General features: G+C 44.7%; 1 protein-coding gene across 5 annotated transcripts in view; it reads left to right on the top strand.

The window, feature by feature from the left end:
* The window catches only part of tle2b (TLE family member 2, transcriptional corepressor b), a 47,786-nt gene that overhangs the window by 20,312 nt on the left and 2,801 nt on the right, over nt 1-24,673 (top strand). For 3 of the 5 annotated variants that reach the window (XM_034293735.1, XM_029121546.2, XM_034293737.1), the window contains 15 exons: nt 9,841-9,903; nt 13,004-13,078; nt 13,924-14,101; nt 14,573-14,589; nt 16,319-16,456; nt 17,343-17,396; nt 20,024-20,194; nt 20,323-20,464; nt 20,799-20,968; nt 21,336-21,415; nt 21,734-21,983; nt 22,077-22,324; nt 22,465-22,612; nt 22,918-23,068; nt 23,208-23,284. In XM_034293735.1, coding sequence (XP_034149626.1) covers nt 9,841-9,903; nt 13,004-13,078; nt 13,924-14,101; nt 14,573-14,589; nt 16,319-16,456; nt 17,343-17,396; nt 20,024-20,194; nt 20,323-20,464; nt 20,799-20,968; nt 21,336-21,415; nt 21,734-21,983; nt 22,077-22,324; nt 22,465-22,612; nt 22,918-23,068; nt 23,208-23,284 — 1,962 coding nt within the window. The remainder of the gene's footprint in view (nt 1-9,840; nt 9,904-13,003; nt 13,079-13,923; nt 14,102-14,572; nt 14,590-16,318; nt 16,457-17,342; nt 17,397-20,023; nt 20,195-20,322; nt 20,465-20,798; nt 20,969-21,335; nt 21,416-21,733; nt 21,984-22,076; nt 22,325-22,464; nt 22,613-22,917; nt 23,069-23,207; nt 23,285-24,673) is intronic. The other 2 variants (XM_034293736.1, XM_029121547.2) reach the window with 2 other exon arrangements.

The following is a 24,673-nucleotide window of genomic DNA, read 5'->3' as shown; positions in this document are numbered from 1 at the left end:
CCACACATTGACTTAGTTCTTGCAGCACCTGACACACAATAACATGCTGTAGGTTGCCTGCCGAGCAAACCCTGGACCGTAGAAGGTCCAGGGGACCGGGACATCCCCCTGACGTTTGTTGGTTCTGCCCCATATTACTCCAGGGTGGACATTGATACTGACAGATGGCTGTGACGCCACTATCCCAGGGTGTCTCGGGGACAGTTGTGATGTAGAAACACACATTACCATTTCACACGTGTGTTAATACACACTTGTATACGCACACCTCATTATTGTTATTATTCTTATTAGCATCTAGAACCATTGATTTAAAGCTAACAGAACCACAGCCATATTCTGTATGAATAGAGATCTGCCTCCACTGTCACCACAGAGATTTGAACAGAGGTCTGCCTCTATTGTCACCACAGAGATTTGAACAGAGGTCTGCCTCTACTGTCCTCACAAAGATATGAACTGAGATCTGCCTCCACTGACGCCACAGAGATTTGAACAGAGGTCTGCCTCTACTGTCACCACAGAGATTTGAACAGAGGTCTGCCTCTACTGTCCTCACAAAGATATGAACTGAGATCTGCCTCCACTGTCACCACAGAGATTTGAACAGAGGTCTGCCTCTACTGTCACCACAGTGATTTGAACAGAGGTCTGCCTCTACTGTCCTCACAAAGATATGAACTGAGATCTGCCTCCACTGTCACCACAGAGATTTGAACAGAGGTCTGCCTCTAGTGTCCTCGCAAAGATATGAACTGAGATCTTCCTCTACTGTCATTACAAAGATGTGAATTGAGATCTGCCTCTACTGTCCTTACAAAAATATGAACTGAGATCTGCCTCTAGTGTCATCACAGAGATATGAACAGAGGTCTGCTTCTACTGTCATCACAGAGATATAAACAGATGTCTGTCTCTACTGTCATCACAGAGATATGAACAGAGGTCTGTCTCTACTGTCATCATTGAGATATGAACAAAAATCTGTACTGTCACCTCAGAGATATGAACAGAGGTCTGTCTCTACTGTCATCATTGAGATATGAACAAAAATCTGTACTGTCACCTCAGAGATATGAACAGAGATCTGCCTCTAAGGTTTCAGAAAATAAAAGCAAGTGGGGGGAGGTGGAACGGAGGAGGTGAGAAGGAGTGATTGGCCAAGGAGACAGAGGAGAGAGGAGCGAGGCTGCTGGCAGTGGGCAAGGGAGAACGAAGAGAAGTCTGAGATGGTGAAAGGAGGGAGAGAGAGGCGTTTAGCAAAAGAGAGGGCGGGTGAGATACAGTTGAGAGAGAACAGAGAGAGCAGGCGATATGACAGAGAAAAATTGATAAAAAATAAAGATCCAGGGAGAGCGGGAAGGAAAAAGGAAAAAAGAAAAGTGTCTACTCCGAGAAACGACATGGGGAGCTTTGAGCTCCAGCGAGGAATAATGAATCATGAATAGATTTAACAGTATCTGCTCTTATTTCCTCTCCTCCCAGCCCCAGCCATGTGCCATTACTCCCCTCTTTATCACACGCCGAGCCATCTCCTGTGCTGCTGCTGTTAATTGAGCCATCGCAGTCATTCGCTGTCTCCAGGAGTTTCTCCAGCTTCTACTGATCGGAAAGGGGGTGGGGTGTGCATTGGATAGGATTAGGAGGGAATGGGCTGGCTGCCACCAGGGTTGGTGATGCCAACTGATCTAACACTGTGGGTGTGTGATCCAGGTCTACGTGTACATGCACTTTACATGCAGGGAGCAGATGTCCCCAGAAAGATGGTAAAACCTCACAAATCACTCCCACAAGGTTTTTTGGCCGCCCCCTAAATTGCTAAATTTTACTTCCGGCTTAGAGGTTTCGGGTGAGTGTGTGTGTGTGTGTGGGTTCTCGTATGTTTTTGCATATGTGTTTGTTCGCGTATGTCTTTTATAGGTTTATAGTCTGCCCCTCCTTCCTGCTGTGGCAATGGCAATTACTGATGAGCTATGGCCTTATGATCTGTACATCTCGGTGATCATCAGAAAACACTGTTTCCTAGTTATATGTACACAACCCCAGTATAATCTGCTGTAAGTAGTAGCATTTTCACAGTAGGTCCAAAAGAAGCATCTATAGTTACAGGGCCAGTTCAGAAAATAAATCAGACTTTGTATTTTTTTTCTGATATGCCTTTTGGCTGGAATATAACTTTTGGAAGCTAAATGTTATAAGATCAGTGATCAAAAGGCATCCAACACAATTTGAAAATATTCAAATCATATTAACCCAATTGGAAAATATTCAAATCTTACTAACACAATTTGACTATCTTCAAATCATACTTACACAATTAGAAAATATTCAAATCATACTTACACAATTAGAAAATTATTCAAATCATACTTACACAATTTGAAAATATTCAAATCTTACTTATACATATAATTTGAAAATATTCTATTTGAAAACCCAGCCAGAAAGTCTGACAGCCCACACACTTTTTCACAGCAATGCATTTTCATTGTAGTGATGAGTTAAAGATGAAAAGTAGAAAGATGGCATTGGGATCATCTGTAGTGACATAGTAGAGGTGGAAGGTCTGCAGAAGACTTCTTTCGTAGTTCTAGTATATTCCATGATGTTATACATTAAGAGATGTTGGCCTACTGTCCGTGTTATGTTATAAATTTAAGAGATGATGCATGCTCCTTACACTTCTACTGTAGAATGATACCAGTCAGTTCTAGAAGTCTTGGTGGATATAGTTAGTCATAATGGTCTGAAGAAGGCCACTTATATATTCATTGCTAGGCTCAAAAAGGTGTGTGTGTGTGTGTGTGTGCACGTGTGTGCATGTGTGTGTATTTAAACTTGCTCTATTCCCAGTAGACTTCTAAAGACAGACGAAGCAGCTGGCGTTCCTTCCTGTTCCATCATTTCACCATGAGTCACATGATGCTGGTGTGTGTGTGTGTGTGTGTGTGTGTGTGAGTGTGAGTGAGAGATAGCCAAAGACTTTTGGAAAGATAGGATTTTGTGTGTGTGTGATCTGTGGCATAATGTGTGTGAGATCTGTGGCATAGTGTGTGTGTGTGTGTGTGTGTAGCTTGCTCATGCCTAATTACCGCTAGCTGTCTGCTTAGACTACACCGTGCATGTTTCTATGGTTCTCCATACATAAAATGCATATTAATATGCAGCCTGCTGGTTGGTCTTGGCTGCCGTTATGACCTAATTTTAGAGATGTGTTTATATGTGTGTTTTATGGGGAAGTGGAGAGGTGGAGATGAGGCTTGGCTATAATGCCTTCATTTCCAACACGCTGATTTGCCTATAATAGGATTTCCCCTCTCCACTCCACTCCTCTCTTTTCCTCCCCTACCCTATCTTTTGCTCCCCTCTTCTTCCCGCTTCATCCTGTAATCCAGGCTTGATCTTAGTGGTTTCAGTGCTTTTTTCTCTGTTTATTTAAAGACCTGGATTAGGACAGGGGGTGTATGTGGGTCAGGTGGAGGAGGCTTTGGACGGGTCAAACATCCATTCATCTGTGTGTGTGTGTTTGTGTGCATCGCTTCGTGTTTGTGTGTGTGTGTGTGTGTGTGGATCCCCCGTGGTGCACAGTATGGTCCACTGCCTTTCAGACACAAATAAAGATGAGTTGTGTGTGTTTGTGTGTCTGTCTACTACCAAGGTGACGGCACAGTGAGGACATGTGGCATTAGTATAGTAACCCGTGATAAATCAGGACTAGTGAGGACATGTTGTATAGTAAAGTAACCCATGATAAATCAGGACTAGTGAGGGCATGTTGTATAGTAAAGTAACCCATGATAAATCAGGACTAGTGAGGGCATGTTGTATAGTAAAGTAACCCATGATAAATCAGGACTAGTGAGGGCACGTTTTATAGTAAAGTAACTCATGATAAATCAGGACAAGTGAGGGCATGTTTTATAGTATTTTAACCCATGATAAATCAGGACTAATAAAGACATGTTGTATAGTATAGGAACCCATGATAGATCTGGACTAGCGAGGACATGTTGTATAGTAAAGTAACCCATGATAAATCAGGAATAGTGAGGACATGTTTTATAGTATTTTAACCCATGATAAATCAGGACTAATAAAGACATGTTGTATAGTATAGTAACCGATGATAAATCAGGACTAGGGAGGACATGTTGTATAATAAAGTAACTCATGATAAATCAGGATTATTGAGGACATGTTGTATAGTCCTTTAACCCATGATAAATCAGGACTAGGAAGGACATGTTGTATAGTATAGTAACCCATGATAAATCAGGACTAGTGAGGGCATCTTGTGTAGTATAGTAACCCATTGTAAATCAGGACTAGTGAGGGCTTTTATAATTATATTTTTCAGGCTTGCGGTTGAAGTTATGGATAGAGTTCTAATGAGGTTTAGGATTAGAATTAAGGATATTGTTTAGTTGGGCATTTAGGGTTTACCCAAATTGTAGTGGGTAAACACATTATATTTCTGGGGAGAAATTGTTAAAAATAACCCTGACTCTGGGATTCAGGCAGAAATGTGGCCGCAGGACTACGTTTTCACAGATGCTCCGTAAAGGCTTCTTTTTGTCTGCTCAAGAGTCACTGTTTGTGTGTTTTTCATTTTTGTGTATATGCGTGTGTGTGTGTGGTTTGTACGTGGATGTGTCTGTTCATGCGTGAATGAGTGTAGTACAGTTTTTTTTTTCTGTTTGTTTGATAATGCCTCTATATCTTGTTTAGTAAGAGTGTGTTTGTGTGTATGGGTGTGAGTGAGTGTGTATGTGACGGGGCTGTCTGTTTGTGTTTCTGTGTCTTAATCTTCCAGGCCTCTGATGGCGTAGCTCTGTTATTTTTCTGGAAGGATTTGAATCAGTTTTTGTGCGTGCGTGTGCATGTGTGTGTTGGGTCTTGCTGTGAGTGTTTGCTTGCTCAGTACATAGGTCTATTTATGTGTGTGTGCTCTGTTCTGCACTGTTTGTGTTTGGTTTTTCCGTGTATGTGTGTGTATGAGAGTGCGTGCATGTTTGTGTGTGTTTGCTTTACTGCTCTTCTTTCCTTCTTCCCTGTGTCTTCTGTGTGTCTCTTCCTCTTCCTGAATAGAGTTGAGGGGCCATCAATCAGAGGGGGGGGGGGGGGCTGGCTTGGTGCCAGGAAGAGGGGCTGGCACCCTGCCTAGAGGAGAGGGGGGAGGGACAGAGGGAGGGAGAGAGATAGAGGGAGGGTTTGTGTAAAGGATGAAGGGAGAGAGATCAAGTGCACTGAGGAAAGAGCGAGGGGGAAAAAGACTGAAAGAAAGACAGAGCTCTTAGTGCCCAGAGGATAGAGAAAGCAAGGGAGACAGAAATGAGAGAGAGAATAGTGGAGATGGACAAGGGAGGAAGAGATCAGTTATTTTATTGAATACCTCTGTGGCTGTGACCACAATCAGTGGCTGATTAGGCCGTCATTGGTTACTAATATTTGCCTTTAAGTGTTTGGAGAGAGGAGAGAAGTTCCATTAGGAGACAGATAAGACTGTACTAGGGCTGAATGGCTGGCTGGTCGGCCAAGGACACTCTCTCTTTCTCTCACTCTCTCAGCCTCTTTCACTCACTCTCTTTCTCTCTGTCTGCCACAGGGATGAGGGCAGTGAGGACTGCTACTAAACCCAGACAGGCAACCACACAGGCAACCACACAGGCAACCACACAGGCAACCACACAGGCAACCACACAGGCAACCACACAGGAAACCACACAGACAACCACACAGGCAACCCCACAGGCAACCAGATAGACAACCAGATAGACAACCAGATGAACAACCACACAGGTAACCACAGACAACCAAACAGGCAACCAAATGGACAACCACACAAACAACCAGATAGACAACCACACAGGCAACCCGATAGACAACCAGATAGACAACCAGATGAACAACCACACAGGTAACCACAGACAACCAAACAGGCAACCAAATGGACAACCACACAAACAACCAGATAGACAACCACACAGGCACCCCGATAGACAACCGCACAGGTAACCCGATAGCCATCCACAACCACCCAGACAACCACCCAGACAACCACACAGACAACCCTGTAGACCACCACGTAAACAAACATGTAGACCACCACACAGACAATCATACCGTCAACCATGTAGACCACCACACAGGTAACCACACAGACAACCATGTAGACCACCACACAGGTAACCACACAGACAACCCTGTAGACCACCACGTAAACAAACATGTAGACATCCACATAGAAAACCACATTGACTGACTTAACTATACAGCACACATGCTCTCACCCACCCCATCCTCCAATGCTTTCCAGCACAGCTGCACTGGGGCTAAGGGAAAGACACAGCTGGCAGTGGCCAAATTCATCGGGCACCATGGCTCCCCATCACACTCCTTCATTACCACTATGCCAACCTAGGGGAGCTATTCAATTTCACAATGCTTTATTAGCTAAGCAATTGCATCACACTATACTCCAGCAAAGCTTAGGGCTGCATCTTACAGTGAGGATCCACCTCCATGTGATTCATTGTATTGGTAATGACTCATGTTTCAATGTGTTGGGAATGACTCCTATATGTAAATGTTAGCTATGACTCCTGTGTTTTAATGTGTCAGTAAAGACTCCTTTGTTTCAGTGTGTCGTTAAAGGCTCCTTTGTTTCATTGTGCGTGAGGGCAATGACTCCTGTGTTTTAATGTGTCAGTAATGACTCCTTTGTTTCAGTGTGTCGGTAATGACTCCTTTGTTTCAGTGTGCGTGAGGGTAATGATTCCTGTGTTTTAGTGTGTCAGTAATGACTCCTTTGTTTCAGTGTGTCGGTAAAGGCTCCTTTGTTTCATTGTGCGTGAGGATAATGACTCCTGTGTTTTTGTCACTGAAGTAAATGGGAAATTATCTGACGAGCTTTGCAGACTCATTCATCCATTCATTTTCTCTTCCTCTCTCATTCTGGAAGAATTTTGAGTGTATGTTCAAAATGTTGCCTTTGAGAGACTAACCCTCTCCTCCAAGACAAAGGGGTAGCAATGTTCCCATTGGCAGGCTATTTATCCTGAGGTGTTATTGACAGCTCTCTCCTACTACTTTGTTTGTATGTATCCATTCATCCATCCATGCACCCCTTCATTCATCCATCCTTCCCTCTATCAATAACCCTGCCAAAACTCCCTTATGAACTAGTTTGGCAGAGCTCAAGTCCATGATGTTGCTGCTAGAGAGACAGAGAGAGAGGAGAAAAAAAAGGCCAGGAGGAAGGAAGAGACAAAGAGTTGAGGGAGAGGAAGCAGCCCAGATATCTGAAGCAGGCTGCCAAATCCCCATTCTGCCGGGTCAGTTACAGCCGTGGTTGGTGAAAGCAGTGTCAGCCAGCCAAACGCTGATCTAGAATCAGACTCCGGGTTCAGCTGCCTGGCTGAGGGGAGCCGGTTGTTTCAGTCAGACTGTTATCAGAACAGATCATTAGCTAGTCAGTATCTCAGTCGTGATAGTTTCTCTGTCTTCAAGTTCAAGTTTCAAGGTTTATTTGTCCAATCCATCAAACTACGCAGCGTCATCCTGCACAATGACATTCTTGTGACATGGCGCCCGACAACTACGTAGTGAGAGTTAAGAAGAAGAGTATATAAGGAAAAAAAGAGCTTACTATGTGTGCTACTGTTAGACATAGTGTGTTATGGAGACTGTCCAGTAAGGATAAAGCCTCTCTGTCTCAAGGCCAATAGGAGAGTACAGACCCTGTTCCTGACCCTTTTACAAGCTTTCAAAGAGCTACACAACATTAGTTATCTACTGTATCAATACTAAATGGCTCCCTCTCCCTGCTTACTCTCTTTATTCTCTGCCTCTTTCACTTCTTCTCTGTCTATCCCACTTTCAGACACACTCCAGTCAGTCGGTACACACAGGCCCCCATTATATCATCTCCCCTGGAAACAGAGTGCTGTATGTATTAGAGAGCTGGGTTGTATCATTTGGCCTTGTATTGAGATAGGGTTGGCTGTTTCTGACAGGCTAGCACTGTTGTTCTACCTCTTGCTGTCTATATGTGTCTGGGTGTGTGCCTTTGCGTGTGTGTATTTCTCTGCATGTATTTCTGTCTCTGTGCGCGTGTGTTTGTGCGTGTCTGTGTGTGTGTGTGTGTGTGTGTGTGTGTCTGTGTGTGTTTGTGCGTTTGTGTGTGTTTTGTGTCTGTGTGTGTGTATCTTTGTGTGTTTTGTGTCTTTGTTTGTGTGTGTGTGTGTATGTATGCATTAGGCCCTATCAGTCAATGTAGAGGAGGTGTCCTCTTCAGTTTGTCTCCCTCTGTGTGACACAGAAATAGAACTGAGGGAGGGAGAGAATGAGGGAGGGAAGGAGGGAAAGGATGATGGAGAGATGGAGGGAAAGGATGAGGGAGGGAGGGAGGAAGGGATGGAGGGATAAGATGAGGGAGGAATGGAATGGATGAGGGAGGGAGAAAGGGAGGGAAAGGATGAGGCAGGGAGGGACGGAGGGAGGGAAAGGATGATGGAGGGATGGAGGGAAAGAATGAGGGAGGGGGGAAGGGAAGGAAAGATGAGGGATGGAGGGATAGGATGTGGGAGGGGGGGATGGAAAGGATGTGGGAGGGAGGAAGGGAGTGAAAGGATGAGGGAGGGAGGGAGGGAAGGAAAGGATGAATAGGGTAATAATGGCTCAGTGAGGAGGCTGTTAAAGAGTGAGAGAACGCCTGAGTGAAGAGAACAAAATTAGGTTTAGTGCTGAGAGGTGTGTGTGGTGTGTGTGTGTGTGTGTGGTGTGTGCCCACATTCCTTTGTAAATGTTACTGTGTACCGTATTTATTGACTTGTCATGTGTGTTGCCACGTTTGTGCTTTTACTTAAATGTAGATGTATGTTTATGTTAATGTGTGTGTGTGTGTGTGTGTGTGAGAGAGAGAGAGAGTGTGTTTGCTTGTGTGTTACACTGCATGTGCAGTGGAAAGTATTCAGAGTCTTCGCACCTACAGTACAGAAAGCATTTACAATGGGCCTGAGAGAGTGAAAGAATAATGGCATTAAAGGCAGTGAGTGAGAGAGGCAGAGAGAGGGACAGAAGAAGAGAGAGGGCGACAAGAGGAGAGGGACAGAAGAGGAGAGGGGCAGAAGAGGAGAGGGGGGCAGAAGAGGAGAGGGGGACAGAAGAGGAGAGGGGCACAGAAGAGGAGAGGGGCACAGAAGAGGAGAGGGGCACAGAAGAGGAGAGGGGGACAGAAGAGGAGAGGGGGACAGAAGAGGAGAGGGTGACAAAAGAGGAGAGGGTGACAAAAGAGGAGAGGGGGACAGAAGAGGAGAGGGGGACAGAAGAGGAGAGGGGGACAGAAGAGGAGAGGGGGACAGAAGAGGAGAGGGTGACAGAAGAGGAGAGGGGGACAGAAGAGGAGAGAGGCAGTGAGAGGAAGAGGGAGCACTAAATGAGAAATGGAGGTGTTGAAAGGCCATGTGAAAACTGAAGCCTAATAACACAGCTCATCTAGCAGAGCCTTTTCCCTCCCTCCTGTAAACTTTTGAACCCAGGTGTCCTGTATGCCTTAATATTGTGTTAGCCCACTGAACTAAAGCCTAGGCATGAGCATGACAGGCTTTGATTTACGTTGTCAGTAAAGATGACTCACCAAATAGCCACCTCACTAACCTGAGACAATGTCATTATCCAACTTGTAGATAATTGTAGAGATGTGATATGTAAGTCAAGAACAAAGTGTCTGTAAAGTAATTGATCTGTGTTTCCCTGTAACTACTGACCATTGGAGACTGTATAAATGAATAATGTTGCACTGAACATAAGATGTAACTGAAGTGTTTGCGTTTGTTTCAGGCGGAGATTGTGAAGCGTCTCAGTGCCATCTGTGCTCAGATCATCCCCTTCCTCTCTCAAGAAGTAGGTGTCAATTACACACTCTAACACAAACACACCCCTACACAACACACTCCTACACCAACACACTATATCTCACACCAACACACTATAACTCACACCAACACACTATATCTCACACCAACAAACTATATCTCACACCAACACACTATATCTCACACCAACACACTATATCTCACATCAACACACTATATCTCACACCAACACACTATATCTCACACCAACACACTATATCTCACACCAACACACTATATCTCACCCCAACACACTCTCTGCCGTTCTCCTGACAGTGGAAACAACCAGGGGTTGGGTTAGTTCCATAAATGACATCCTTGTTCAATTCCCTCCCTGAAAAACCAAATGTATTTATATTTCCTCCCATTTTTGTGATATGAATTTGTGACAACAGCCTTGTTTCATCGCAGCAACTCCCTGAAGATCTGAAAATACGTCCTCTGAGACATACCTGCCGAGCTGTTTCTTATCACACTGCTAGCTCATCCATGACCAACACACTTGGAAAAGAATCCTCCATCGAACCACCACAATTAGCTTGCAGGCGTCCATCCCCCACAAGGAGTCGATAGACCATGGCTTAACAAGACATCTTTAGCCGACCATCCCTCCCCTAACCTGGAAAGTGCTGGGCAATTGTGCACCGCCCTTTGTGGGACTCCCGGCCTCAGTTGGTATGACACATCCGGGAAATGAACCCAGGCCTAAAACTGCCTGAAACTGCTGTGCCACTTGGGAAGCCCACAGTAAATTCTATTTAATTTAATTGAAATTACAGGTCAGTATTTTAATTCAGAGATGATTTCTCTCAAAAAATTATATATTTATAAATATTGATATATTATATAATCAATATATATATGATATATATATATATATATAATCAATGTATATATCATATATAATGATATATGTAAAATCTATATATTTTTCTAACAATTCTACAGAAATTCCAATTGAATTCCCTCAGGCTTCCTGGCTGATCATTACTGTTTAGACAGCCTAGCTCTATTGCGGTTACAGAAAGACAAGTAATAATTATTTAAAGGTTGACTTTGGGCGCAGAATATACCTCTTGTAATTACTTTCTATTTAATTCATTAGATTATTTTAAGCCCTGCAAGCAGTGTGAAAATAATCAATGTCTTGGAGGGACTTGTCTCAGAGGGCACGTCCCGGTCTTCAACTCTCCTGAGCCCACTGTGATGAGACTGAACTATTGTCACAAATTTTCTATTATCAATTTGGGAGAAAAGGGGGTGGGAGAATGATTAAAATTACAATAGAAACAGCCCATGTAGCCTAATTCCAATTTCATAACTTAAATATTGTTCTAATTGAAATTGTATTTACTCATTGTTCATGGGCGTTACATTGGAATTGACCTCAAATGTGGAATATACATGGTCAAGACATATGACCATAATGCTTTGTGTTACAGTATGAGCATGTTGTCACATTTCAATGTTTTGGTTATGATATATATGATATTTATTTATAGCCACATGGCCTTTTTAATTGAATTGCATTTATTATTAAAAGATTTCTTCCTCGTTAATAGGTCATAGTAGTTATTTGATCTGTCAACACGCAAACACACAATGACCCCATTCAGTCCCATGTCCTTTTTAGTGTGATGAATGTGTGACTGCCATGTGTGGTAAATAACTGTAGATAAAGGCTTATAGTGTATTTCTGCTTGTGTGCGTGTGTGCGTCTGCATGCGCGCGCATGCGTTGTGATGAGTGTTTGTCCACTGATGGAAGGTCACAGTGCTGGTCAATATTGACACTGTGTGTGTGCTTACTTATGTGAGTGTGTGTGTGTGTGTGTGTGTGTGTCTGTTTGAATAAGTAGGCATGTATCTTGTCGTGTTTGTAGTGTGTAGTCCTGCTCCGTACGTTTGGGTTGGTTGGCATGTTTGTGTGTGTGTGTGTGTGTATATAGTTTACTTTATCAGTGTGTACATTAGTAGTGCATGTGCATACAGTGTTAGATTGTGTGTATTGAGGCCACCCAGTTTGTAGGTGCTACACTGGTAGCGGATAAGGTGAGTTTTCAAGTTGCTTGGTTGGTAGAAATGTGCTGTATATTAATCCAACGTATTATTGTTTGTGGCAAATTGTGAGTTTATGTATGAGATTCCTAAACATGACTTTTCCACATTATATTGGGTTACAACACACAATCAAAATGGATTTAATCAGGAGATTTTGCCGCTGAGCGATGTGTAGATAATCTAATTTTTTATTTTAATTTGAAATGAATCCCACATTTTCTCATTTGGACTGAGGTACAGGCTGCTCCAGTGTGGCTGTATATTTAAGGTCATTGTCTTGCTGGAAGATGATCTTCTTCCAAGTCCCTGGTCTCTTGCAAACTTCAGCAGCTTTTCTTCCAGGATACTTCACTGCATCTGTTTTGCCTTCTATCTTCACAAACTTTCCAGGCCCTGAAGCAGAGAAGCATCCCCATAGCATGATGCTGCCACAACAATGATTCATGAGATTTCTCTCAGAAAATCATAGAATTTTCTTCCACTTGGTCTCAGAATCTCCCACATGCCTTCTGGAACACTTGAGCTGATATTTGATTTGAATCTTTTTCAACAATGGCTTTCTTTTTGCCACTCTCCCAAGTTTTTTAAGGATCTGCTTGAAGATACGTTCTAGACAGGTTCACAGTTGTGCGATATTCTCTCCATTCAATGCATTTGAAATGTTCTTATATCCTACCTGATTGGCGCTTTTGAAGACCCTTATTCTGGATTTGCTTTGAATGTTCCTTTGTATTCATAATGTAGTTTTTGTTAGGAATTTATTTAAATGTTTTACCATTAATCATGAGAATCACCTTAACTGAAGACAGACACAGGTTGACTCCATTCAACTAATTATAAAACTTCTAAAAACAATTGACTGCACCAGGTTTTATATTTGTAATTAATTTAGCACAATTTGCATATTTATATGTTTAACTGATTTGATTTCATGATGTTACACACAATGTGGGAAAGTCCAAGGGGGTAAATACATATTGGAGCCTCTGTATATATAGTACGCTAAATCATCTGTTTGTGTGTGTGTAGCACCAACAGCAGGTGGTCCAGGCAGTGGAGAGGGCCAAGCAGGTCACCATGGCCGAACTCAACGCCATCATTGGGGTGAGTCACCTCTGGTCACCATGACACCCCCTCTCCCAGACAGTGACACTATCAACATCATCGCACACAGCGCGCCCACAGGCCGTAGCATGCACACCTCTCTACTGTGTTTATTGTGCTGGAAGAAACAATGGGGTGAAAGTAGGGAGTAATGTGATCAGAGCTGAGACGTGCTCTCACTGGAAAGTCCCTTCACACACACACACACACACACACACACCGAAACATGCTGTAATAAGACCTTTGGAAAATAGCCTCTCTTTATCTGTCTGTGGCCCTCTGCTCTCCACTCCCCGTCTCTTCTTTCCCTTCACTCCATTATCTCTCTCTACTCTGTATATCTCTCCCTACTCTGTATATCTCTCCCTACTCTGTATCTCTCTCCCTACTCTGTATCTCTCTCCCTACTCTGTATCTCTCTCCCTACTCTGTATCTCTCTCTCTACTCTGTATATCTCTCCCTACTCTGTATCTCTCTCCCTACTCTGTATCTCTCTCCCTACTCTGTATCTCTCTCCCTACTCTGTATCTCTCTCCCTACTCTGTATCTCTCTACCTACTCTGGATCTCTCTACCTACTCTGTATCTCTCTCCCTACTCTGGATCTCTCTACCTACTCTGTATATCTCTCCCTACTCTGTATCTCTCTCCCTACTCTGTATCTCTCTACCTACTCTGTATCTCTCTACCTACTCTGTATATCTCTACCATTTCTTTCCCTTGCTCTTTGTCTACTCACTCTCTACTTACTCTTTCCTTTACTTCTTTCTTTTCTTCTTTCCTTATTTCTTTAACTCTTTCCTTCTTTCTTTATTTCCACCTTGCCCTGTCTCCCTGGTGTACAGCAGCAGCAGCTCCAGCACCTGTCTCACCACACCCCAGGTATCCCTCTGACACCCCACCCATCAGGCCTCTCTATAGGGGGAGGCTCGGGCCTGCTGGCCCTTACTGGAGCTTTAGGGGTCTCAGCCCACCTGGCCTCCAAGGATGAACGCAACCACCTGGACCCTGAGCACCTGAGAGGTACGGCTGTCAGACTGACTTCTGTGTGAAGGGTGGAGAACTGTGCTACCGAAATATCAGCTTTTCAGTAGAATGGATGAACTTCTATTGAACTCAAATGGTGTGGCAATATCTAGGAGAAAAAAACTAATTAAACGTAGAACAACTAACAAATGGCACTCTGTTGCTTACAAGGCCGTATATTGACGGATGGCTGCTGTTAAGGTTGTAGGGCCTGGCTGCAAAAAAACCAAAGAGCCAGAGACAGCACAGACAGATGCTGAATGAGTGCACAGGGGAAGACAGAGAGCATTGTCTCTCCGAGGAGAGGCGTGGAGACAGAGACCGATAGGGCAGCTCTGCAGATTGGAAACATGAACAATACCAAGCTTGTGTTTTTCTGGGACAGGCCTGCTGTGGGAGGGTTGTTATTATTATCTATACTGACGTCAATGCCCCCACCCCCCTCCCCTCCTTCCTTTCTCTCCCCAGAGGGTGCACCCAGCAGGGTAAGTAACCTTGGTGTGTGTGTGTGTGTGTGTGTGTTTGTGTCTGTGTGCGTGTGCGTGTGCGTGTGTTTTGTGATAAAAACATAGGGAATTGGAGAGTCTCTCTAAAGACGAACTCTAAAATGGTCTGATGTGTTGGAGAGTTGTCATCAATAGGAACAGGACTCGAGCCAGTCTAGCTAGTTGCTACAACAGTGAATATGGTCACTTCACTACAGCACAATAGAACATGGATCGTTTCCACGGACACTACTGACCCCTGACACTCTATGGGTCCAGTACTGCGGTCACTGTTTTACTCTAACATTGGTACTGTTGGATCAGAGGGAATGGACACACTGGTGGACTTCCAGACCACTGTCCTCTCATTCTGTTAACACAGGGAAACAGGGAAAGCTTGTGATCTGTTAAGATTTAAGTAAAAATGATTATAGTGTGCTAAGACATTTTCTTTTTCTTAGTGTGTTTTTTTACCGGACCGCATAAGGGGAGCCGGCCAAGAAGAGGGAATGTCTCTTATTGACTGACTTAGTACCCCTTGTTTAATAGTGTAATGGTTAGAAACGTGGACTACGGAGCAACAGGTCCCTCTTTCAACTCCCGTCACAGTCATTAATAACCTTGGCTGTGTAAAGTTCAAGTAGTAAGTTAGATACTTGTAGGCCTATTACTGGATAATAAGCTGTTAAAACGGCCTGTGGCAAAAGCCATACATTTCATAGATGCTATTTGTGGTGGAAGTAAACTTAATAAGAAACAAAATATTCAAACTTGGTGTGATGTTAACGCGTGGCAAAATGTTCTAATGTTGAGATGCCATACTGACCCTGTACTAACATGTAGGACCGTGGTGTAGGGGTTAAAGACATGAAACCTCACATGGGAAACCCAGGTTCAAATCCAGTGAGGGTTACAACTTTTGTCACTTTTGATTGCGGGCTGTATTAACTAGGCTTGCCTGGCTCCTTTTCTGTTTGTTTTTTTTTTCTCTAATGTTAAAGACTAGTCTATTAAGATGATGGCTTTTGTTATGACACCAAATGGGGTTATGGGGGGTGGGAAGACTTGTTGACATTGAGAGATGAGATGTACAGTTTCTTACAGGAAGATGTTGGTACACATTGCAGTGCCTTTTTTGTTCTATCCGCTACTACGAGAATGGCTACTGCTAGCGAATAACCGACTCACTGAAAATGATAGTCTGAGTTATACTACAGCAAAACCAGTAAGGGGAATAAGAGGCCTACAATGCAGAACATTGAATATCCTTTTTAGTCAGGAAGTTTGATTTATTAGAATGTTAACTAGAGGAAGAGAGCGTGGGATCAGGGGGAAAGGAGTGAGAGGGGGAGAGACTGGAGGAGGAGTAGTTGGAGGAGAAGACTGGGAGTTTGTTGAGAAAACTGTGGTTCTTTGTGGGTTCTGGTTTTGTCCGTCCATCCAGCTTCCTGTCTGCTTGCTTCCCAGTTCCGAAGAGCATAACGTTCCGTAGAAGTCAAAGGATCAAAGAGAATAGAGTTAGCCCACATGGACCTCCGGAATAATATTCCATTTTAATCACCCAAATGGCAGAAATAGATAAGAAAAGGGGATTCTGTTAGATCAATGTCAGATTTTACATTTGCTTTTGCAAGAATCAGGTTCATTCACTTTTGCAGTTTGATTGCATTTTCTTTATGCCTTACGAACTGTGTCGACTTTTCGTGTGTGTGTGTGTGTGTGTGTGCAGAGTAAGTCTGTCTCATCAACAGACAGCCAGCCAGTGGAGGAGCGTCAGGGCCCGTCAGGGGGGTATTCTTCCTCACAGGGAGGTAACGACAGCAAAAGGAGGCGTTGTGAAGACAAGGAGGCCCTCCCACCTCACTATGTACGTATGCATGCCATTCATTCAAACCCGCACTGCAGTGTTTACACTTTATCTGCACCAAGTCTCTGACATCACAGGTCAACCAAGGGCACATAATGATTCTGCAACTCACTGTGTTGATAGTTGCTTTTGTAATTTAATTTTGCCAATATGGAATACAAGAGATTACCAAAATAGATCATTTGAATTAACATGATCTCGCTCTATCGTTGTGTAATGAGCATACTGCGTATGCCTCACATATCACATCATTTTTGAAGGGAGATGTTTTTTGGTTTTAAAAATAATCCGGACGGAGAGCTCTCTTGATCAGCGGCCCTCCTGTATTACATTGTACCATGGTTGATTTTTTTCCTACTGTCCAGAAATAGTCTACCTCCTTTCCTCTCTGCCAGGGCCCTGATCTGGCCCAATATAATTAGGGAGTGATGTCACTCCACCGTGATGTCAATCAAAATATCAGGCCGTGATCACATCAAAGCACTGTTGCCATGGTGACTAAGTGCCATCGCTGTCACCCCTATTCCCAGAGAGAGAAAGAGAGGAGTAATGCAGCGATATGGCCAAACAGAAGGAGAGGTCTATAGGGTGTGTGTGTGTGTGTGTGTGTGTGTGTGTGTGTGTGTGTGTGTGTGTGTGTGTGTGTGTGTGTGTGTGTGTGTGTGTGTGTGTGCGTGTGTGTGCGTGCGTGGGTGCGTGTGCGTGTGTGTGTGTGTGTGCGTGTGCGTGTGTGTATGTGCGTGTGCGTGTGTGTGCGTGTACAAGCAAGCCTGTGTGTTTTGTGCACATGTGTATGAGTCGTTGCGTATGCCTGAGGTAGCAAAGGGTTGGCAATAATGTTGAGGTGAGAAAGAGTGTTTCTGATGTTCTCCTGTGTGTCTCACAGGACAGTGATGGAGACAAGAGTGAGGACAACCTGGTGGTGGACGTCTCTAATGAGGTACCCAAGGGATAAATCTAGGACCAGCTGGCCGTTCCGTCAGTACTAACAAAACCTGTCAAATGACTTTTACCTCATATTAGAATCTACTCCAGGCAACTTCATCCTAGTTCCAAGTAACTACTAGATCAAATCAGACAATGAGTGTGCTGGCTTTGCACATCTGGACACAGCAATTGTTGGCCATTATTCTTTGCAAAAAAGGCTCAAGCTCTGTCAAGTTGGATGGGGACCTTTGTTGAACAGCAATTTTCAACTCTTTCCACATCGTCTCTTGAGGTTTTACTATATGTCTGGGCTTTGACTGGGCCACTTGAGACAATTAGCTTTTTGTTTTCAAGCCACTCCAGTGTTGCTTCAGCTGTATGTTTGGGGTCATTGACCTGTTCCAATCTGAATATTCTACGTGTATTTTTATTTAATTTAATTCATACAGGAAAAACTAACTGGTATGGAGATCTAATTTTAGAAAATGGTGCCCTGTATTACAGCAATAAACACTGATTTTGAACCGCATTTCTCTGGTGGTCTCCTTGACTGGTACCCTTCTCACACGGATACTTAGTTCTTGAGGACGGCCTGTTCTAGACAGATTCTCAGTTGTCATATTCTCTCAATTTCTTAATAATGGACTTTACTGTGCCCTGGGGGATATTCAGTACCTTGTTTTTGTTAGCAACTGTACTGTCCGTGGTACCTGCCAGAGACAGGTGTTTTTAACCTCAAATCATGTGAAACACCTTAATTGCATGCAGATAGAATCGACTCCAATTATTATGTGACTTCTAAAGACAACTGGTTTGCACCACAGCTCATTCAGGCGTGTCACACCAAAGGGGGTGAAAACTTGCGCAATCAATTATTTTCTGTTTTACATTTGTAATTAATTAAGAACAATTTGCAGATGTTATTTTTCACTTTGACATTATTAACTTGCATTCATCAGTGGCATAAACACCCAATCGGTATCATTATTTAGATTTCACATTTGTTTCTCTATACAATCTGGGGTGAATGTTTTTGAGAGCCAGTGTACACACATTCTGAGGCCAGTTGATCCAGCCACGGAAATAGGCCACTTCTACAGACAATACAGCTTGCTATAAAGCACGACCGGCACTGGCGGATTCAGTTTTTGTTTGATTGCATGTTCGAATGGCCAAATTTCGTTGACCTAAGTGACCTTAACTGAAGGTATGATCATTGGTGCCAGACATGGCAGCGTGTGAGATGTCCTAGCGGCTAGAGCATCTGACTAGTTCTGAGTCAAATCTCTGATCTGGCAAGAGAAAACAGATCTGTCTTTTTGTCTTTGAGCCAGACCTTTAACCCTAATGACCTCAAATGCTGCCCCCCCCTCCCCCCCATCCCCAAACCTAGAGGAATTGGGTTTAAAAGCCAAAGTGGCATTTCATTTAGACCTCGTGTTCAGTTTGACGACTGGGTGTATTTTATTTAAATCTTAATCCAGTATCATCTAAATAGTTGCCCTCTTAAGCTTTCACACACACACCTCCAGAGTTTAAAGAGTTTAAAGAGAACCGTGCAGAACACCATTTACATCCTGTCAGTGGGGAAACAGCTTGTTGATGATGCCAAAGTTAGCAGGTGTGTTATAATCGGGCACCCTGAGGAAATTCTTACCAACCAAATCTAATACGTATCTTCCCCTCGATTAATATTTGTTTTTGTTCATCTTAGTCATTAGGAACAGATTCTTCTCACCTCATCAGTGCTGTTTTCTGGCATGAGCAGGGGGCGCAATGTACTGAATGCAGGGGTGTCAAAACATCATGTACTTACAATCTTTGAACGGTTTAACCTTAAAGGTTCGAGTTTTCTCATATTTTTGATGTTTTATCAAGCTGATACACAAAGAAATCATAGCGGTTTTTTGCTCATCTTTAACAAGGGGGGGCAATGATTGTGGAGGGCACTGTACATAGCACAATTAGACACTTGCATCAAGTCCTTGTAAATAGTGAATATTATTATGGAAGCTCATTATGTGGTGCTAGCTGCTGTTCTCTGCTAGTGAGTGCAGTCTCTCCTTGCTGAACACAACTCTTAAACACACACAGCTCTCCTCTCATCAGATAGCAGCAATGTGCTTCCTTTATTTATGCAAAGCCGTTTATGCCCTGAGAATATTTTAATTCTTTAAATACTTCACGCGGGGTAACACAATATGTTTTATCTAAGCTTTCTGTGTTTGATACTGCGCAGTACAAAAGCAAGAAAGATGTGTGATTTTTGCGGCCAGAACTACTGGAGAATTTGACAGATGTTCCTAATAGGACTGTGAGAGGCAATGTCTCTGGTGATGGTTTTAGTTCTGTCGGTGGATGTGTGCTCTGGTTGGTTCATACTCTGTGACAGCTAGAAGTGCTGACTGCAGCAGACTTGGAGCAGATGTGAATGCTTTTTCTGAGTTGGCTGTGCCAGCCAGGGAGGTTAACAATCGTCTGTGTTTGACGTGCAGTAACAGGCAACTGTGTGTTTCAACAGCTCTTAAAGTGGTCTGGAATGTTTAGAAGCTCATGGCTTTCCAGGTTTTTGACAGGTAATGTGAAGCTGTACGGTCTTGGCGGTATGGGCTGACCTGGAGATCTGTCTGTCTGTCCCAGGAGCCCACGTCCCCTGTGGGAACCCCTCCTCGCTCCCCCCACGGGAACGGTCTGGACCGGGCCCCTAACCTGAGGAAGGAGTTACCAGGGTCCCCCAGGAGCCCCGGGGCAGCCCCTTCCTCTCCTCAACCACGCAGTCCCCCCGTGGGCAAGGCCAAGGACTCAGCACAGGTGGGAGCTACAGATTTAATGGAACTACAGGCAACTATGTAAAGTGATGTAGACCGTGTCACATATCTCTAACTCCAGAGTTTGTCTGGTTGTTTCACAGTATCTCTTGTTGGTTCTCCTCTCTGTAGATGGAGAAGTCTGGGTCTCCACTGTCTAAGTCGAGCACCCCGTCCCCGTCTCACTGCGAGGCCCTAACCCCCGGCCCTGCGGGCCCGAGTACGTCCTGCCTTCGATTGGTCAGCAAGGCTGCCACCTCTGCTGACCCCCTGGGTGAGTCAGACACCCCTGTCTGTCGTACCTTCTGTCCCCTAGTCCTGTTACCTTTTAAACGCCCCTCCTGTGATAATGTGCTGCCGTGTTCACATCAGTCTGCTAAGGTATCAATTCACACCTGTCCTAATTTGCAATCTGCATTAAGCAGCAAAGATGCAGCGTTTTAGTCAGAAGTCAGCTCTGACTGTTACCTGTGTGAACTGTGACATTTACTGGTGTGAACAGCCAGCAGTTCCACGCCATCTGTCTTACCTTCTCTTACCCTGCTGGAAAGTAACATTTTTTTCTTACCTACCCCCACTTTACCTCCCCCCAACACCCTCCCAACCAGCTCTCCGCAGTCCCCTATCTGTGCCCTCTGGTTCATACCCGGCTCACTTTGGGGTGGTGTCCCACGCAGGCCTTAACGGGGAGCTGGCGAGTCCCGGGGGCTTCGGGGGCCCCCTCACTCTCTCGCCCCAGATCAGCGCTGCCGCCAGCGCCTACACGCGCAGCCCCTTGGTGAGTTGAAGACCTCAAACAGGTTCAGACCTTCTGGACAGCCTTTATCTCTTCCTGGCAGTGAATTAATCAGCAATGTCCCTAATCGACTAGCTAGTGCACACACCTGTTTGCCCTGGTTGGTATCGGGTTGCTAAATCACTAGGAATGAAATGAAGCCAGTTTGTGGAAGATGTGCACCACAGGTTTCAAACAACATCGGCTCGTTAGACAATGTTTTCCGTGGTAATAGTTAAAGAAATTAAAATAAATAAAGATCACTTGATTTGATGAATCTTTGCTAAGATGTTTTTCTGAGCTGTTAGAAGGCAGGATGATCGTAATTAGAACTCTCCAAATAGTGTGATCTTCCTCCTTGTCTGTCCAGGTTGCGTATGAGTCTCGCTCTCACCTCAGGGCGCCAGGGCTTTCCTCTTCACTGTCTGGTGGATCCTCTGGGGGAAAACCGTACGTCTCCTCTCCAATGTTGCAATTTCAGCTGGAGCAAGCAGCAAGTTTTTCCCAATTTTGATATTACGCCAACAACTGTCTTGTCACACTATTGATCGGCCATTAGAAATGGCACTTTTCCCTTTTGCATTCTGCCAACGGTTATTGTGTAAAGCTATTAAACTATTTCTCAGCATCTAATGCCTTTAAAGTGTAGTCAGCCTTCCATGCTTGTGCATTGCTGATAGTAGTAATATACAGACGTTGATTGCATTGGTTGCCTTTTTTACCATTCTGACCTTTTTCACTTTTTCTTTCCCTCATCCCTGTCTCCAGTGCCTACTCTTTCCATGTGAGCGCGGATGGACAGATGCAGCCGGTGCCTTTCCCTCCGGACGCCCTGCTAGGCCCGGGGATCCCGCGGCACGCCCGTCAGATCCACACTCTGAACCATGGAGAGGTGGTGTGTGCTGTCACCATCAGCACCTCCACACGCCACGTGTACACAGGGGGGAAGGGCTGTGTCAAGGTGTGGGACATCAGCCAGCCTGGGAGCAAGAGTGCCATGGCCCAGCTGGACTGTCTGGTGAGTGGACACACTCTTTAACAGGGATTCATACTGCTTGGTTTACTTCACGTGTCCTCTCCAATAAACGCGTTCCCTCTTTTCACCAATCAGAACAGGGATAACTACATCCGCTCCTGCAAACTCCTCCCCGATGGGCGGACCCTCATCGTTGGAGGTGAAGCCAGTACGCTGTCAATCTGGGACTTGGCCACACCCACTCCCCGCATCAAGGCGGAGTTGACGTCATCTGCCCCGGCCTGCTACGCTCTGGCCATCTCCCCCGACAACAAGGTCTGCTTTTCCTGCTGCAGCGACGGAAACATTGTAGTCTGGGACCTGCACAACCAGACCCTGGTCAGGTAAGAGAAGGAGGGAGGAGAGGAGTAGGAGGAGGAGTAGGAGGAGGAGGAGGAGGAAGGAGGAGAAGAAGGAGAGGGGCATGTATGACTCTGTCTGAATGACTGATTGTTAATGTTACCATGATCTTTGTTCCCCTCAGGCAGTTCCAGGGTCACACTGATGGGGCCAGCTGCATTGACATCTCCAACGATGGGACCAAACTGTGGACGGGGGGGCTGGACAACACAGTACGCTGCTGGGACCTGAGAGAGGGCAGACAGCTGCAGCAACACGACTTCACCTCACAGGTACAGATGGAACACCTGAAGCCATGTGAGATTAGCTGAGACCAGCTCTTCTGCTGCTTCGAGAAGCTGTGATATTATACTATGGTACCACTGTCTATGGTACCACTGTTTTTGGTACCACTGTCTATGGTACCACTGTCTATGGTACCACTGTCTCTGGTACTGTTCGCTATGGTACCACTCTTTAAGACCAGTTACTTTACTCCTCATTGTCGGAAGACGTAATGCTGATCATGATCTCTGTGAGATGAGCTCTGTTCAATGGTGTAATGTTTCTTTCACCTTCCTTCATTCTCTGCCTCTAGATCTTCTCCCTGGGCTACTGTCCTACAGGAGAGTGGCTGGCAGTAGGCATGGAGAGCAGTAATGTAGAAGTGCTGCATGTCTCTAAACCAGACAAGTACCAGCTGCACCTCCATGAAAGCTGTGTTCTCTCACTGAAGTTTGCCTCCTGTGGTACGTAGAAGCTCAGGTTCCTAGTCAGAGTTCTCTGACACAACTCTGACATTCTTCTATCTTTCCTATTTATTCCAATTACATGTAGAATGCTTCGATACTGACTCTGAAATATAAAGTGTGTTTGTGCATGTTTCAGGCAAGTGGTTTGTGAGCACTGGGAAGGACAATCTGCTGAATGCATGGAGGACACCATATGGAGCCAGTATTTTCCAGGTGAGTGAGGTGGGCAGAATTGCCCTATACAATCCCTTGACCACAACCAACTCCAATCTATTACCCAGTCTAATCTTGTCACTGAGGGAGATGTAGTTTATCACAGATTGGATGAGTCAAGGTGACCTACTGGGATTTATCAGAGAACATACAGCAACACCGCAATCCATGTCACCACGCCCCCCCTTTCACAAAGAAAATACATGGATGAATTTTTTCAGACAACATTTTAGAAAGCCATTTTTAGCCGAGCCCGGCATAGTCTGCTTCTCTGCTGGGCATGTCTGAGCCTGATAATGAGTTACAGCGAAGGAAGGGCCATTTATGAGGATAGAGATGTGTGTCGTGTGGGAGAGAGGGAGGCTGTCATATTGCTGCTCGATGGCGTGGCGCAGAAGGGGAAGGGATCTGCAGCCTTGATGGAGCGCAGGATCTATCTACTCTGTTATCCAAAACCCAAATTCCTCCCACACCCCCCCCGCCTCCATTTCTTTGCTTTTTCTCTTGCTTTTCCCCTGATCCATCTCTCTCGCATCTACAGCCGCACTTCTCTTCGTCCTCCATTTACTCTCACTCACCACAACCCCATCCTTTGTACACCTCCCGCCCTCCCTCCTCCAGCTCTCTGTAGTGTGAGCGTGGCTGTCAGTCAAAATGGTCTCTCTCACACTAGTGGTCGGCTGATTGACAGCCGTGGTGAACCTGTGATGTGGAGGAGGTGGTGGTGGGGGGGATGATAAAGGATGTGGATAAAGGGGGGGGGGGGGTGATAAGGCATGTGAAGGAGGAAGAAGCTCAAGCTGTCTGTATGCTTCCCAAACAAACTTCTTGGCTCGTACATGATGATCACATTTAAAAAAAAAAAAAATCTTTATCAATGTAATCTCAGATTAATTCAGACTATTTTCAGCTAGTGTTTACTGTCTATGTTGTTGCTATGGCATTTTAAGAGAGACAAACCGTTTCATTGCTGCTATTTCCATTGTCATCAAGCGATGCATTTTTTTTAAGAGTATGCTAAGCTAGTAGCAAACACAACCAAGCACACTGGCGCCTTCACAGGTGTTGGATTTTTCCACTTCGGGTTTGATTATGCGGCATGCCCTGATTTGAATCATCCTTGTTGGTCAAAATGTTTTTAACCTGTTGTCTATTTAAAAATTTTAAACAAAGACTTTTATCTTTTAAATGTTTGTCATCAGCCAAATGTTGTGCACATCGTTGCTGGGTGCTTTAAAACCCTACCAGAGTTTAATTGGCACCCGGTAAGCACCCCCATGGATTCCTTTCAGAGCCCATTTTAAAAGCCCACCTGTTTCATTTGGGTTGTCATTGACTTCTTTGTTAGGAGAGTAGGGGGAGGATGGGTCCAGAGAGGTAGGTGAGGAT

Source organism: Esox lucius, chromosome 8 (assembly GCF_011004845.1).
Source record: "Esox lucius isolate fEsoLuc1 chromosome 8, fEsoLuc1.pri, whole genome shotgun sequence".
In the NCBI taxonomy this organism is placed as follows: Eukaryota; Metazoa; Chordata; class Actinopteri; order Esociformes; family Esocidae; genus Esox; species Esox lucius.
This window is presented reverse-complemented; position numbering and strand designations above follow the sequence as displayed.